Source organism: Cebus imitator, unplaced genomic scaffold (genome assembly GCF_001604975.1).
Source record: "Cebus imitator isolate Cc_AM_T3 unplaced genomic scaffold, Cebus_imitator-1.0 Scaffold20, whole genome shotgun sequence".
Classification (NCBI taxonomy): Eukaryota; Metazoa; Chordata; class Mammalia; order Primates; family Cebidae; genus Cebus; species Cebus imitator.
In genome coordinates this window covers 759,198-776,240 of record NW_016107335.1, presented here as the reverse complement: position 1 = coordinate 776,240, position 17,043 = coordinate 759,198, and the positions used below count along the sequence as shown (strand labels likewise).

Genomic DNA, 17,043 nt, shown 5'->3' with positions numbered 1-17,043 from the left:
CTCCAGGAGGGCCGCTCCACAGGTCAGTGCCATGTCCCGCGCCCCAGCCACCTGCCAGCACCCACGTATGTGCAGAGACTAGTGGGTGCGAGGCACCTCTGGGCAGACCCCACCATCCTGGCTGGGATTAAATCCAGGCCAGGAGCTGGGGAAAGAGAAGGCCTCCCTCAGCGCACCCCAGGCCCATGCACAGTTCCCGATTTGGGGAAAGGTGGCTCCGCCCAGTGCTTTTCTAAGGATGCTCCCCCTACCCTGTGTATTCAGAGCCCACAGCACCCCGTTCAGCACTAGACAGGATTGGGCAGCCTCTGCCCTGGGAGACGCCCTCTGCCTGGCCATGCTGGACGGGAGGGCTCCACAGGACCTGCTGCTCCCCATATTTCATCATAACTGCCATCTTCGTGGGCTTTCAGCCCAGCCTGAAAACAAAACATTTGAACGTGTTTTCTTATGCAACTGAATAAGAGGAAAATCGGTGGCTTAAAGGATGAAAAACCTGGCTGGGCACGGTGGCTCATGCCTGTAATCCCAGCACTTTGGGAGGCTGAGGTGGGTAGATCACCTGAGGTCAGGAGTTCAAGACCAGCCTGGTCAACATGGTGAAACCTGGTCTCTACTAAAAATACAAAAATTAGCCGGGTGCAATGGCGGGCACCTGTAATCCCAGCTACTTGGGAGGCTGAGGTGGGAGAATCCCTTGAACTCATGAGGCGGAGGTTGCAGTGAGCTGAGATCATCGTGCCACTGCATTCCAGCCTGGGGGACAAAGAGAGACTCTGTCTCAAAAATAAAAATAAAAATAAAAAAGATGAAAAACCAGCCAAGGGACAGGGACCCAGCAAAACAAGATCAGAAAGTAAGGATTAGTGCAAGCAATGAGCAGCCAGCGTCCGGGGACCCTCTCCCCCACCCACCGAGGCCATCGCCCATGGCTCCGGGGTTCCATCTGCCTTTCCTTGTCAGAGTGCCGGGGCAGCCCCAGCTCCACACCAGCAGCAGGGCTCACCAGGCTGGGCACTGTGCAGGGCCGGCAGGAGCGAGGCGGACCAGGGCCATGGCCGGGACCCCACACTCACCGTTCACACAGGCCTCGGATGCTCCACAGAGGCCGTCCTCAAGTAGGCAGCCTGCAGGGAAACAGAGGAAAGACACGGTCAGCAGGGAGAGGAGAGGAGCCTCCCGAGGCAGCTGCCCTGGCCCACTTGCAAGGCTTAGAGAAAGCGCCGGCCACTGAGCTGGCTCCTCTAACCAGACACCTCCGACCCGGCTTTTCCAAGCTGGTGTGGACAATTCTGAAGCCGGAAAGATGCACCCCGACTTGCCATGTGCGAGACCTCCTGGCCCTTGTCCCGGAGCCCAGCTCCTACCCGGACCAGGCTCTCCGCGGAGGGTAAAGCCTGGGGGTAAAGTCATCACAGGAGACTCCCGGCCGGTGGGAGCAGCAGTGGGGCCGGGGCCTCCCCTCGAGGCCTCCCCTGGGCCTGGCACCTCCCTCCCCTGGGCTTCACGCCCATCCCCCGAGCACCGTGTCCCCCCAAGCAAGGCTGCAGGGCCCTGGGGAGCAGAGTTGCCCCGAGAGCCCGGCTACATCGGAAGCAACCCGTGGTGTCTGTGGCCACAGACAAGAGACACGGGAGAGGGTAGGGGGAGGAACGGAGGCAGTGGAGGTAGCAGAGACGAAGACAGGAAGGAAAAGCCAGTGCAGCAGGGCCAGACCCTAGAGAAGATGTGGGGTGGAGGGTGCCTGAAACCCCACCCAGGAAGGGTCCCCGAAAGCTCCCTGGTGCCTGGGAGGCCGGTGACCCCAAGCCACACATCCACTGCGGCTGGGCAGGCTGGCAAAGGCCCGCATTTGGCTCCACGTCCAAGCCCCTCTTCAGCACAGAGAGATGGGTCCAGAACACACCACCCCACTAGGGAGCAGGGGAGCACCCAGGACACCTGAACCAGCAGGACCCCTGGGCCATGATGTGGGAGTCGCACCTGCCAGCAAAGGGTAGGTGGGGTCTGTAAACGCGGTGTCTTTCACCCTTTCCTGGAAAGCATGGTGCCTTCAATCCTGTTTCACCAACTGGCAAATGCCTGTTCATCCACTAAGATCCCTCCAGAAGCCCCAGACTCGGGCTGTCCAGCACCCGTCTCCGGACTCGCCACACTATGCGATGACTGTGAATTTGGGGTGTTTGTTCCTCTCCTGGAGTTCAGCAATGGGGCGTGTGTCTCTTTCCACCCTCTCCAGTTTCTTCCCGTGCCCCCTGTGTGTCCAGCACAGGGCTGGTGCCCAGGAGCAAATGGCTGAATGAAGGAACTGAAGAATCCTAACACAGTTATGAATTACTGAGGGATTCACCCCCAGGGTCACTTTAAAGTTTCCAGTCACTACTTCCTCATGAGGAAGCTGGCCAAGAACGCTTACAGTGGAAGCACTCGTTCCTTAAAGGAGCCTGTGGGGAGGCTGCAAAAGTAAACATCATTCCACAATTAAGGCAGCCCGGAGCCTAACAGGACGGGACACTGGGAACTCACAGGAGGCAGCCTCGCTCGTCCCACAACAGCTTCACAAGCCTTGCATGGGAGGAAGCAGAGGTCACAGGGTGGCCCCTGGCTAGGGTCTGCTTCCTCCCAGGGGGTGGCCTGGGTGCAGCCACAGGTGCACCTCTCCTGGCCTGCCCAGCCCAGCACCTACCATCAGTGCCCGCCATAACCACCAGCCGTCACGGGGAACAGGCAGGTGGACACCCAACACTGGGAGCCTCCAATCCAAGCAGAGATTCTGTTTTTCTGAAATAACATAATCTCATGAAAAACAGCATTGTATTGCATTTTTTTTTGAGATGGAGCCTCACTCTGTAACCCAGTCTGGAGTGCAGTGGCACAATCTCAGCTCACTGCAACCTCTGCCTCCCAGGTTCAAGCGATCCCCCTGCCTCAGCCTCCCAAGTGGCTGGGACTACAGGCGTGAGCCACCACACCCAGCTAATTTTTCTATTTTTAGTAGAAATGGAGCGTCACCATATTGGCCAGGCTAGTCTTGAACTCCTGACCTCAAGGGATCCATCTGCCTTGGCCTCCTAAAGTGCTGGGATTACAGGCGGGAGCCATGGTACCCAGCTAACATTTTACTTCTTAATCTCATTTGCACATAAGCTAACCCCACACTCAGTCTGCGTTCTCTGCATTATTTCTTGATTCAAAAGTGCCTGTGCCAGGTGGTGAGGCAGAGGAGGTGAATGGCCAACAGGACCCTGGCAGGGAATGTTCTGAGAGACCCACACCTGGCGCTTCACAGCAGGAAGAGAGGCAGACACTGCTCCCCACAAAAGCAGTCACCTTGAAAAGATCAGCATGGAGGTTAACGGACCTCTCAGATCCTCACACAGACCTCTGAGGCTCCCCTCACTGCCTCCCAGGGGGAGCGCCTCAGCGGTGAGGGCCCCTCCCGCCCCAGGCACACAGAGCCTCCCAGAGCATGAACCGGGAGCAGTAAGGATGTGACCACACAGGAAATGTGCTGGAGGTCAGTCAGCCATCGTGGGAAGGGCTCTGGTCCCAACTCTGGCAGGAGCTGCAGTACTCTGCCCAGGACTACAGGGTGCATCTCCAGTGCAGGAAAGAGACCTTGGGGGACAGCAGATGCAGGCACCCTGCAGGCAAAGCCCACGTTCTAACTCTGTCTGTCACACGGAAATGGCAGACGACGGAGCTCTGCTAGGAAAGGCACCAGGAAGAAAGCCTCTGTTTCCTTCCCATCTCTGCCTTAATCATGACTGACAATTAGATATGATCTGGACAAGATGTGCATCACGATTATCTCTTGGATCCTGACCTTGGAAAACCACCTGTTACTGGCATGTGCCCAGCCTGATTCTGACTCCAGAGGACTGATGAAAACCTGTATTGGAAAACCCTGCAGCACTCCTTAGTGAAAAGGCAAACACAGCAGCAATATTTCACATTATTACCAGAGTTGCAAATGTTATGCATATTTCTCCCAGCCAGTTGATATGCTAATTTGACTCCTAAGTTATTTGTGTTATTTGTTCTGAAATTAAGAAATAACATATTTCATTTTCATTATCGGCCACCCACTAATAATAATTATGACCATAAATCATCCAGAAAAAAAACAGTTTCTCTGGCAGACACCGGTTCAACCCAGCCCAGGAGCCTCAGAGAATACGTTTTTCTCAAGTGGGCTCCACACCCCACATGTGACAGCAAGTGGCGCCCTGGACTTGTGCACCCTGTCAGCTCATGGACGGCATACACCAAGGTCCAGACATCATTCTGAGGCCAATAAGCTAAATAAACAAGGAAAGCCAACAGCAGCCTGTGGGGCCCTTAACCGTGTGTGTCCAACACTTAAAACTGGAATTCCTTCACTTCAATGTATTATCCACACTTTTGCATGAAAACATATAACATTCCCAAAATTCTCAAATTGCTCCTCTGCTCAACCCTATATCAGGGCTGTGGTGCTCAGGGGTTCCTCCTTACTTGGTGTCCACAGGGTATCCCTTCCACTTCAGCACAGAGACAAGCACGTGCAGTCATGCATACATGCACACACACACATGCACGTGCACACATGCACAATGCACATGTGTGCACAAACACATGCACACATACAGGCACACACATCTGCACACAGGCACACACATGCATATGTACACATATACATGCACACACATGCATACACACATCTATACACACATGCACACATGTGCACACATGCATCCAAACACACAAGCATACATGCACACCTACATGTATACACACATGCACACTCACACTTGCATGCACACATGCACATAGTCATGCCTATTCACAGGCACACTCATACATGCATGTGCACACATTTGTACACACACGTGGATGCCTACATGAATACTCATAAGTGAATGCATATATCTGCAGACATGGACACACAGTCATGCATGTGCGTGTACACGTACACACACACGCACACGTGCACACATATGCATGCACACATGCACATACATGCACACATACACACATGTACACACATGCATGTGCACATACATACATGCACACCTACATGCATACACACATGCACACAGTCATGCCCATTCACGTGCACACTCATACATGCATGCACACACACACGCACAGGCACACCTACATGCATACACACATGCACACAGTCATGCCCATTCACGTGCACACTCATACATGCATGCACACACACACGCACAGGCACACCTACATGCATACACACATGCACACACTCATATGTATGCATGTAGCTGCAGGCATGGACACAATCATGCATGTGCATGCACACGAACACACATGCACATGTACGCACATGGGTACAGTCATGCATACATGCATGCACGCTGATCTTGTTATGATTCTGCTTCCCTACTGTTTCCTCAGAACTCTAAGCAGTATCTTGTCACCATTATGGTTCCCCTTTTTTCTTACCCTTCTCAAGCTGGAAATGGATCCAGCTCTGCAAGGAGCCAGACTGGAGCTGCCTCTCATACCCCAATTGCTCCTAAGAGACGTTTATGGAGGGTTTGTAGTTCATTGTGGAAATACAGGAACCATGAACAGAGTCCACCACCTCCCTCACTGGCTGGAAGCAAGAGAGTTGCTGGACCCATCCTGTCCCACATGCACCTGCTCTGCTCCCTCCCATCTCTGGGCATCGCTGAGACCAAGGCAGACATGGCCTAAAAATCCACAGCCCCCACCCCACTGTGTCTCCACTCCCACCGTGCAAGGCCCTCCCTGGGTTCAGGCTTCTCACCTGTGGAAGGGAACTGAAATGACTCCCTCACCTGCCCACAGGTCTTTGACTGCAAAGCAGGCCATGTAAGAACTAGATAGGTTTTGTGACCTAGTAACACAAGAAAATGGTTAACATAAAAGTGAATTCTCTCACCAAAACACAAAACACTTTCCCTCTCAGACCACATCAACAGGATCAGTGATTTGGGATCCTCTACAAAGCAGTAGAGTTTTAGAAGCCAAATGCATTCTCAGCTACTTTTCTTAAAGCTGAGAGCTGATAACACTACACAACCAAGAATTTAACATCGTAGCCAAATGAAACAAACCATAACAAAGTCCATCTGAATGTGCGTTACAAGGCATATGTTAATACCAAGATTATAACAGTGTTCTCACACACCCATTTTCTGCAATCTCAGTGTCCCTCTTCTCTGTGAGTTCTCCAGCCCAGTAAGTCAGAACACCTCACAGTAACTTTCCCAATACACTGTGCAGTGTCAGTTTTGTCACCTAGAGGTGTTACTCCCGTGACCTGTGCAGTGTTACTCGCAGGACCAGCACAGTTACTATTATGACCTTGCAGTGTTATTCCTGTGACTCTGCAGTGATACACCCATGACCCGTGCAGTGCTACACCCATGACCTGTGCAGTGTTACTCCCATGAACTGCGCAGTGTTACTCCCATGACCTGCGCAGTTACTGTTATTACCTTGCAGTGCTACTCCCGTGACTCTGCAGTGCTACATCCATGACCTGTGCAGTGTTACTCCCATGACCTGCACAGTTACTGTTATGACCTTGCAGTGTTACTCCCATGACTCTGCAGTGCTACACCCATGACCTGTGCAGTGTTACTCCTATGACCTTGCAGTTTTACTCCTATGACCTGTTACTCCTGACCTGCTTGGTGTTACTCCCGTGACCTACAGTGTTACTCCCATGACTTGTGCAGTATTACTCCCATGACCTGCTCAGTGATACTCCTGTGACCTGCACAGTGCTACTCCTATGACCTTGCCACGTTTCTCCCATGACTTTTCTGAGAGCTGCCATGTGTCATCACAGCTTTAACTATGCACTGATCATACATGATCTCTGATTCTTCCTACAGCCTGCAGTGTACATCTTTCTGTTTCCATGTTCACCAGTGGGAAACCAGGACTCAAAAGATCAGTGACACCCACGGCCACACAGCTGGCAAATGGTGGGGCCCACCCGAAGCCTGGCCTACCTCCAAAGCATGTGTGTTTCCTCTCTTCCAGCCTTCCCAGGTAAGAGGGTGGTGTGCACCTGGGGAAGTGGAGGCAGGCAAGGAGCACTAGGACACTGACCTGGCCGAGCTGTTCCCCCAGATCCTCGCCTATGGTCCTCAGCTCCTAACTAGCAGCTGCAGCCCTCATTCTTTGCTGCAGAAAATGGTTCTGAGGACAGGCAATGAGGAACCTACTGTGCCATCACTCGGCAGGCACAACCCGGAGGGACGGGGCTGTGAATGCCAGGGAGAGCCGCCATGAGATGCACTGTAATCCATACACGGACCATCACTGCGCGATGATTCCCACCCAGGGCAGAACAGCAGGCGTAGTCACAGAGACCTTGGGGCCCAGGAGGTCTTTGAGGCCGGAATGGCTGAGGCTCCAGGCCTCAAAGTTGGGACATGGGCTCCAGGACCCCCAACGAGTAGTCCCCCACCCACAGCAGGTCTGCCAGGTGGGAGAGGCAGCCCCTTCCAAAGACCAGAGGCTCCGGGCAGATGTGGAGTCTGAGGGCTGACTCTGCAAAGGAAGGAGAGGCTTGAGCTCCAATGAGGGCAGAGGAAGGCTGTGGTCGGCAGCAGGACACACGTGCCTTTTCAATTGTGTGCCACACTTTACACTGAAGCCTATAAAGTCCAGCTGATGTGAGCTGGCATCTGACAGCAGGAAGCGAGAGGGAGCAGAGGAGGTTCCTGGACCACAGGCTCAGCACCAGCACCTGCTGCCTCCACGCCACAGACAGGAGTCTTTGGAAGCCTGTGAGCGCTGGCTACTCGCTCATCGCCCTTCCTGAGCGGGGCTCACTGAAGACCCTGCTTTGAGGCTGGAATGGCCAAGGCCCTGGGATCCAGCTGCAAACAAGAAAGCATCTTCCCAGACAGCACCAACACACGTGCCAACAGGAACACCAGGACCCCACGGCTGTGCAAATGCAGAGAAGCAGGTCTGTCGGGGAGCCACTGAACCTGAACCAGGACAGCCTCTGAGAAGGGGATGCAGGAGGCTTCACCTCTGTCACCAGCACTGGCTTGGTACAAGGAACACACAGATTTCCTAATCCAGAAAATATAACAAAGCAGAGTTCAGTAATCCACACCTGCCCTTTTCCTCCCTGGCCCCGCCAGCCTCCCCCTCTCTTCAGAGCTCACAGCCCACACGTCTCATCTGACCCTGTTACTGTCGGTCACTCCGTGTCTTTGTTCTGTCTCCCTCTAGAGCCTTAAAAAAAGCAACCATGTCCGAACCCCAGCGACCCATCCCTACTGCCCAGAGCAGTCCTTCGATGACTGATGTTGTCACCTGCAGCAGTGGCAGTGTCACCACTGTGGATTTCAATGCCAGAGCCCATTCCAGATGTGACCCCCGTCAAAGCCACATTTCCCTCCTCTCCCTGCAGAAAATGCTACAGCTTAGGACAGTGTGAGGCTCCGGGGTTATGCTAAATCACATTCTTTTCTAGGAACGCACCATCAGAGAAAAGGAAGGAGCAGTGTTTGAAGAGATGCTGTTTTTAAAAATCACCCTAATTTGTAACATTCTAGAGAGAGAGCAGGGTGCCCAGGCTCCACCCCATCTCCCCTGCCACAAACACAATGCCGTGCACCTGGCAAAGCCTCCCTCTCCCTCACGTTCTCAGATGTAAATGGGGATGTGCCGTGCCCGCTGCAGGGGGGTGAGAGTGAAGTGCCTGCCCATGGTGGGTGGGCAGTGCCTGGGCCACAGCTAACCCCCCCAATCTCAGCATACCCTCATCGGCAGCACAGACCCCTAGGACCAAGGAGTCCCCACACCCCACTGAGGTTTTCTAAACATTTCTATCCGACCAAAACCAAAAATGTGTTAAACCAAGGCCAGGTATCCAGGCAGAAACATAAAGCCATTTCCACATTGAGAACCCCTATTCTAGGAATAAGAGCCTGAAAAGTAAGAGATTAAAGTGTTCAGCCCGGAGGCAGGGCTGCCCCTGCCAGGCTGGGCGTGGGAGGACAGAGGCCCCCTGGACCCTCATCTCAGGCAGCCAGGCAGTCAGAGCCTCTGGCTTCTGTGGCCCAAGGCTCAGATGAAAGCTGTGACTGCAATTTCAAAGACAAAAGGCAGAGAAAGGGAGGGAGGAGGAAGGCTTCAGGCTCCTCCCAGATCTGTCTCTGAGAAAAGGGGGGCAGCCCAGGAGGCTCCTGCCAGGCTGACTGTCCATCGCTGCCTGAGACTTGCAGACAGGGCTGAGGGCAAGGAGGCCAGCAGCAGACAGCGCTCATCCCTCTGCCAAGAGCCCTTGACCAAGCGACCTGGGTGTGGCCCGAACAGAAGTGGGCTTGAAAGGATTCTGACTGCTTCCCTGAGAGCCCAGCGCAGCCTGGGGACAGACGTCAGCCCCTACAGTGCCCCTCATCCCTAAGCACTCCCCCCGCCCCTCCCCTGGGCTGCCAAGCAAGGGGCTGCACTGGGTGACATCCAGCCCCAGCCCCACCTTGGCCAGGTGACCCAGCCCCACCCTGCCCACTGCACATAGGGGTAGGCATTGCTCAGGCCCCTTCACCTGGCAATCCAGGGCATGAAGCCCCCCAGTAAATCCTCCCCATTTCTAAGGCTTTCAATCACTGCCCCAGCCCTGTGTTTTGGGGACCCATGCCTTCCTTGCCTTGGCCACACTCTCAGTGCAGGCCACTTCTGGAGGTCACCACACATGGCTGCATTCCTCCCAGGGAAGGGTCCACAGCCAAACTGGGTTGCTGGGGGAGAGAGAATCACCCAGAAGATTCTGGAAACTTCAGCCTGAATGCCCCAGAGAGCAGGAAGATGGGTGCCCCATCCCGAGGACTGCACGGTGGCCTGGATCTTAGACCTACAAGGCAGGTCCCCAAAACAGTTATGAGTGACGTGTTCTCTGCGCTGCTGCACACTCAATTGCCATGAACAACGGGCGCTGACCGTGCAGGCAAGTTTGGGCCAAGGTTTCTCCTGCAGGCACGAGAAACAGCCTCTGGGCACACTGCTGGCCCTGTTCCTGTGTGGACTCCCGTCTGTCCCCTATGCTGGAAGGAGGGGCCCGAGGCTCACACTCCTTCCATGCTGGGCCTGCTCTACCGGGCACAGATGTCACACATGAGCAGGAGCTGCGGACACACAGGAACATGGAGAAGTGACCGTGCTTTGCTGGAAAGATGGATCCTTGGGGCCCAGGGACACCATGACCGGCCGCCTCCAATTCACCTCCACCCCCTACGCCTGGTCAGTCTGCCCCATCACAACGGTAATGTTTGTGTGCTCAGCAAAGGCTGGAAAGGCCAAGGTCCTCCTCACACCTTGGGCTTTTGTAAAGTCGGTTCTTATCTGAAGCTGAGGCCACAATTCTAAGGCAGTTCCTGATTCCAGCTCCTCCTGTTCACAAATCAGCCTCTCACAAGAAAAGCCCACTCCACCCCGGAAGACGCCAGCAAGCTGGGCAGGACAGCCATCAGGTCCTGTCATTTGTTTTCAGGAAAAACAAAGCCTCTTACTTTGATTAAGTTCTTCATTTCAGGTTCCTAATTGCACAGATTTACTTAAACTCTCCTGAGAATAAGAAATTGTACCAAATTCAAGATACCTATCAGAATTTTCTGTTTTAAAGTACAGGAGTTAGTTTTTGGAAAACGTGCTGTCGGTGCTATATGTTTCTCCTTCGTTAGTTTAAGGACATGACGGCAGCCACCTCAACTAGATTTATTCTAAATGGCTCTTGGTTTTAATCAGCTCTTGGTTTATCTGTCCTCAATTTCCTGAAAAGGGATAATACCCTCAAAAGAAGGGTATTTGCTGAGCCATTCTTTGGGACTAAGGAAACACTTCTAATCTTGCTTTCATAGATAAAAAGTTAAAGACAGGCTTTGAAAAAATATTTGACGAAAAGCCTTGAACATTAAATACTGCAGGTGTAGGCAGCCGGGCTATGCCAGGGGATGAAACAGTTAAGCTAATCTCAGAGAACTTCAACCAGTTACTTTCGTGGGCTGGATTAAAATATAGTATGCCCCATAAAAGAATAGTACCAAAAGTGAGAATAAAGTGAAGAAAAATACATGTATTGCTCAGGATTGCTGAGACATGGCACACGTGAATTACTCAGCCTAACCTGCTATACATGTGTACTTTAGACACATGATTTAAAAGGTAAGCAAGCTTTTTTAGCAGGACAGGAATGATTTAGCTGTGGTCTCAGATGAAAGAGAGAAAAACCCAGTTCAGTTTCTCAGTCATTGCTAAAGCATCTTCTGACAAAAAGGCCTTATCATCTCAAGACCTTCCTTAGGAAATTAAAGTTACATCATCATCACCATCATCATCATGATGGAAACAGCCTCTCCCACACTGATGTGCATGTGAACCAGCTGGGTCCTCTTAAATATGCATTCCTATTCCCTGGGCCTGGGCAGAGCTGAAGATTCAGCATTTCCATTGCACGCCCTGGTGACATGTCTCCTGGACTGCCCACCACACTGAGAAACAAGGGCAAACCCTTAAATTGAAAACTTGGGTCAGCACATTATTAAAAATTGTTAAAAGTAAGTTTAACAAACTCTTTACAATTTGTTCTCTGGTTCCGAATTCTTCATTGCTCCAGATAACAAATAATGAGCCTTTTACAAATTATTTTAGGCCAGGCCCAGTGGCTCACACCTGTAATCCCAGCACTTTGGGAGGCCAAGGAGGGAGCATCACTAGAGGTCAGGAGTTCAAGACCAGCCTCTGTTAAAAAAAATACAAAACAGCCAGGCATAGTGGTGTGTGCCTGTAATCCCAGCTACTTGGGAGGCTGAAACAGGAGAATCACTTGAACCCAGGAGGTGGGGGTTGCAGTAAGCAGAGATTGTGCATTCCAGTCTGGGTGACAGGGTTAGACTCCATCTCAAAAAAAAAAAAAAAAAAAAAATATATATATATATATATATATATATATGTAAGTTTAAATTAATTACGTGGGGAAAATCTTACATCAACTAATTTTTATAAGTATACTAGCTTCAGTTTTAAGACTGGGTGTATATTTAAATATACACTGTAATTTAATTAAGATTTAAAAGACAAAAACTGCTTCCTGGCCCTAATGTTTAGAACTCTTACACTTGAGCTTAAAAAAAAAAAGGGTTTATTTTGAAAACTTTAAAGTGATGAGACAGGAAAGAATATTGCCTTCTGATACTTCAGGCCCCTGTCCACAAACACCACTTGCATTGTGGGTGAGAGGAATCTTCACTTCCAATGATGAAAAAACAAATTAGATCCAATTGTTACTACAGTTTCCCCTTTTAACTCTGATACTTGCTACAGGCAACTGGATATGCCACGTGAGACTTTATCAGAGGATGGGACTGGTACTTTTGGAGGATGGTCTGAGGCGAATTAGAAAAATAGTATCTTTTTATCCTCCTCTTGAGCTTGTTACATTTCCAGTGTGCTTGGAATTCCTATCGTCCACTGTAGGTACAGGTTAATTGACACAGGACAAAGAAGAAAAACTACTGAAAACTCTGTAACAGTAAAAGCCCCCCAGGGAATTAGCAATGCTCAGCTGGTGGCAGAGCTGCAGGGCACAGGTGCTGTGGGTTCTTAACAAAACCAGCTTGGGCTCAAAAACATTTGAAAAATGTGAGTTGAAATTTAACATACTCTGCAGAACTCCACCAAACCTTCACTACTCCAAAGGGCCACGCAGGCTTCCCAGGAAAAATCCTACAGACGGTTGCCAAATGCCCCAGCCGTAAAAACATCCATCCACTGCCTCTCACTGGGGTGCAGCAAATTAGACAATGGAATTAGAGTCGAAAAACGTGACCAAGACTGTTAAATGTCATCCAGCCCAGGGGTTTTCAATCTTAATCCCCTGGAGGGCCTGTTAGAACAAGGCTGCCGGGCCCACTCCCTGAGTTTCTGACCTACCGGGTCTGCAGCAGGCCGGAGAATCTGCATTTCCAACCAGTTCCCAGGTAAGGCTGGTGCTCCTGGGTCCCGCTCCTCACGCAGTGGTTCAGGCAAGGCGCGCTTGCAGAGGCGAGGGTGTGAGAGGCTCTGGGCCAGGTCTGCTGGGAGCTGGGTTCTGCGTCTTCTCACCTCCCTCTCAGAGTCCAAACGTCTGTGAGGCACTGAGCACTCAGGTAGCTCTTGCGGTAATGGGCATTTTATCAGCTTTATGAAGCTGTTTTTCTATTTTCATTATTTTAAAACTGTTTTAACTATGACATTTTTGTGCCTTCCCAGACAAAGAAGCAACAACCCGCTTTCGGGGGCCATAGAGGGGAAATCAGCAGTTATTTCCTCCTGGAAGGAAAGCTGTCTTTTGTAATTTCTTATGTTTTAAATTATCCTCAGACTCTCTCCCCACCTGGTGCTAGAGCCAAGCAAACAGAGCACTGCCCAGTGACTCCAAGCAACTCAGCGCCTCTGTACCTCCTGACTGCAGCAGACGGAACGTCCCAGTTCAGGGGGCCCCGCCACTGCATTTGTACACCCAGGACAGGATCAACGGGCCAACCCTGAACGTGGGAACAGCTTGCCTTCCGCTGGGAATCCGTTTACTGCGCCTCTGAAGCAGGAAAGCCGGCACCACAAGAATGGAGGACTTGAAAACAACAGTACCAGACAGTGACGATTCTACCCAGAGAATGGAAAGAGCTCTTGGCGAGGAATAAAAAGTTCCAGATAATTTGTATCATAAAAGCATAGAAAATTAAGAAAATGCAGAAAATCACAACGAATAAAATGATACCAGTTTACTTCATTACCCAGAGATGAATTCCAAGTTAATATTTTGGTTTTCAGCCATGTTTCTTTGCATATATGAAAGACGGGATCATACTGTACACACTCTTTTTGTCCAACTTTTCCATTCTGGGGTACATGTGCAGGGTAAGCATGTGCCACAGCGGCTTGCAGCACAGAGCATCCCATCACCTGGGTATTAAGGCCAGAGTCCACTGGTGATTCTTCTTGGTGCTCTCCCTCCCCCACCCACAACAGTTGCCCAGTCTGCGTGTTCCCTGCCATGTGTCCATGTGTTCCCATCATTCAGCTCCCACTTGTAAGTGAGAACATGCTGTGCTTGGTTTTCTGTTCCTGCATTAGTTTGCTGAGGATAACAGCTTCTAGCTCCACCCATGTCCCTGCAAAGGACATGATCTGGTTCCTTTCTATGGCTGCATAATATTCCATGGTGTGTAGGTACCACATTTTCTTTATCCAGTCTCTCGCCAAGGATCACTTAGGTTGCCTGCATGTCTCTGCCATTGTGCACACAGAACTTTACAGCCTGCACTTTTTACTTATGACACATTGTGAACCATTCTCTGTCCTTAGCATTTCTCATCATCATGAACTTCAGTCACTGCTTACTATCTCTACACATGCACATCATCTCTCTAACCAACTCCCTCTTGAAGAAACTTTACATCGTTTCCAACAGTCCCCACTAAAAATAACACTGCAATATGCAATCTTAATTGTAAATCCTTGGAGATATCTCTGATTTTTTTCCTCTTAGGATAAATTCCCACGAACAGAATTCTAGATATTTTATAGGTATATACATAAGATATTCAAAATATATTGCCAAACTGCCCTGTCACCAACAGAACATGAGTGAACCTTGAAACCTCAGCTTCTTAATTTGTTAAAAGATAAAATATGTTCCCCTCCTTACCCTATAGGGTCACCAGGAGAATCTAGGGCTATAACAAAACATGAACTCTGATGCAGGTAGAATTAACATCGCATCATAAATCACTCAGGGACATGCCTCATTTTTCCACACTGTATCACTGAAGAATAAGTCTGAACCATCATTAGTCAAAAAATATATAAAGAAGATAATATAAGCCCATGGGACACTTGTGGCAAAATGAAGCCTCCAGGCAAGGCCACATTTTAGGATCTGTGATGCAATTTAATCCACCTCCAGAACCACCAAGACGAAGTAAAAGCTTTGCGTTCCATGTGCAGCTGAGTGTGTGCTCCATGAGTGTGCAGAATTCTCTCTACTGGCTGGTTCCCAAGCCATTCTTTCTCTAGAAAGGCGGCATCTAATTGTGCACAATGTGCTATGTGCAAGTCCCCCTTCCATGACCAGAGAAAAATCAACAAAGGGCTGTCGACAGTCTCCTAAAGAGAATCGCAATAAAGAATAAGAAAATCACAATAAAGAAAAAGTCCTGAGCTGCAACACAAAGGCACATTTAATCTGAAAGAATGCATTTCTGCCTCTGCCTTTTGGCTTAGAGGACTTTATTCTGCTCTGGACAGAGAGAAGAAGGAATGAGGAGAGGAAGAGGAAGAAAAGGAGAATGAAGTAGGAGGGAATGGAGGAGCCGGTGGGGGGTGACCCGAGCACGCACCTCACTCCCAGAAGCCAGATTCTTCCACTGCACACATGGATGCCATCAGTGAGTCCTGTGTCCTTAAGGGATTTAATGTGATGCCAAATAACATGAGCCCAAATAGTGCCTGCCATAAGCGGGCATCCAGCAATCCAGAGAGACCGCTGTTCACAGCATGCTGAGCACCGCTGGGCAGCTACTGTGGGTCAGATGCTGCACAGGTGCAGCAGGAAGCACAGAGCCTGCCATGCGTCCTCACAGGCAGCACCCAAGGGACCACATCAGGGATGCAGAGGGCCAGGAGGGTAAAGAGCTGGAATTTCCACAGGGCTTGGGACGTGCTCTGGTGCGGGGCGCAGGAGGCCGGTGCTGAGCCATCATGCAGCTTGGAGAGGGCGAGTTCTGGGGGAAGCACAGAGAAAGCAGAGGCTCCAGGGGAGGCTGCGGCTTCAAACAACTCCAGTGCAGCAGGCAGGCCATTAGGAGCATGCAGGAAAGCGGCACACACTCGAGGAAGTTCCCTCTCCCCAGAGGTGCCAGGCTCACACAAGGCCATCACCGGCAGCAATCGTAAAGAACATGGCCAAGGCTGCGGGCTCCACCCGGGTTTGTGCCCGGCTTTGTCATCCTTCAGTAGAATTCATGTGAGTGACTCCGGCCACACAGGTGTGGTGGGAATTGTGTAGAGCAAAGTGCTTCAGAGGCTTCTTGAACCAAGCGCATGAGATAGCAGCCAACCCAGGCCCCACTCACCTGGCACCTACTGCATCTAATGCCCACACTTAATTTATTTTGCTTATCATCCGTCTTCTCCTTGAATGGGAGCCCCCACAGGCCTGGGGCCTACAGGAGCTCCATGAACAGTGAACTACTGGCCACCAAGGTGGTGGTATGATGATGGTGACAGCCATGGAAGAGTGTGGCCACTGGCACGAGGGCTCCAATCCTTCCCCGGCCCCCCTTCCACCCAGGCTTGGCCTCTGGCTCACCGTGACACAACCAGGCGGACGTGGAGGCCTCTGGAGGCCTGGTGTCTCCTCACCGCCCTGCCCCTCCGCCATCACCATGAGAAAGACGCACCTGGGCCAGCCCGATGGTCACAAGAGCAGGATGACAGATGCATGGGCAGAGATATTTGGGCCAGCCCAGCATGGAGCAGCCACCCCAATCATGAAGGACACTGCTGTGTGTTTGGGGTGGTTTGATTGCTGGCCGATACCAGGGACTCCAACCTGACCAGACAGGCCCCAGTACAGTCAGCTGAGGAACATCAGGTGGTTACCTGGGTGGAATGAGCTCTGAGCTGGGGTTTGAAGGGTGGACAGGCAGGGAGAGGGGTAGGTCAGAACAGACATTCAGGAGGAATCCGCAGGACCCAGGGACTGGATGTGGGGCAAGGACCACACACAGAGAGGTCAGTGAGCACCATCCAGGGGACAGTCCCACAGCGGGCAAGAGACCACACACACACACACACACGCACACACACACACACACACACACACACGGAGGTCAGTGAGTACTGTCCAGGGGACAGCCCCACAGTGGGCAGGAGACCACACACACACACACACACACACACACGCACGCACACAGAGGTCAGTGAGCACCGTCCAGGGGACAGCCACACAGTGGGCAGGAGACCACACACACACACACACACACACACACACACACACAC

At 51.3% G+C, this 17,043-nt stretch overlaps 1 protein-coding gene across 1 annotated transcript in view; it reads right to left on the bottom strand.

Annotated features, from left to right (window-relative positions):
- Window positions 1-17,043, bottom strand: part of PTPRN2 (protein tyrosine phosphatase receptor type N2) — a 1,009,572-nt gene that overhangs the window by 916,633 nt on the left and 75,896 nt on the right. Inside the window, exon 2 of the mRNA XM_017519415.2 lies at window positions 1,077-1,127. Coding sequence (XP_017374904.1) covers window positions 1,077-1,127 — 51 coding nt within the window. The remainder of the gene's footprint in view (window positions 1-1,076; window positions 1,128-17,043) is intronic.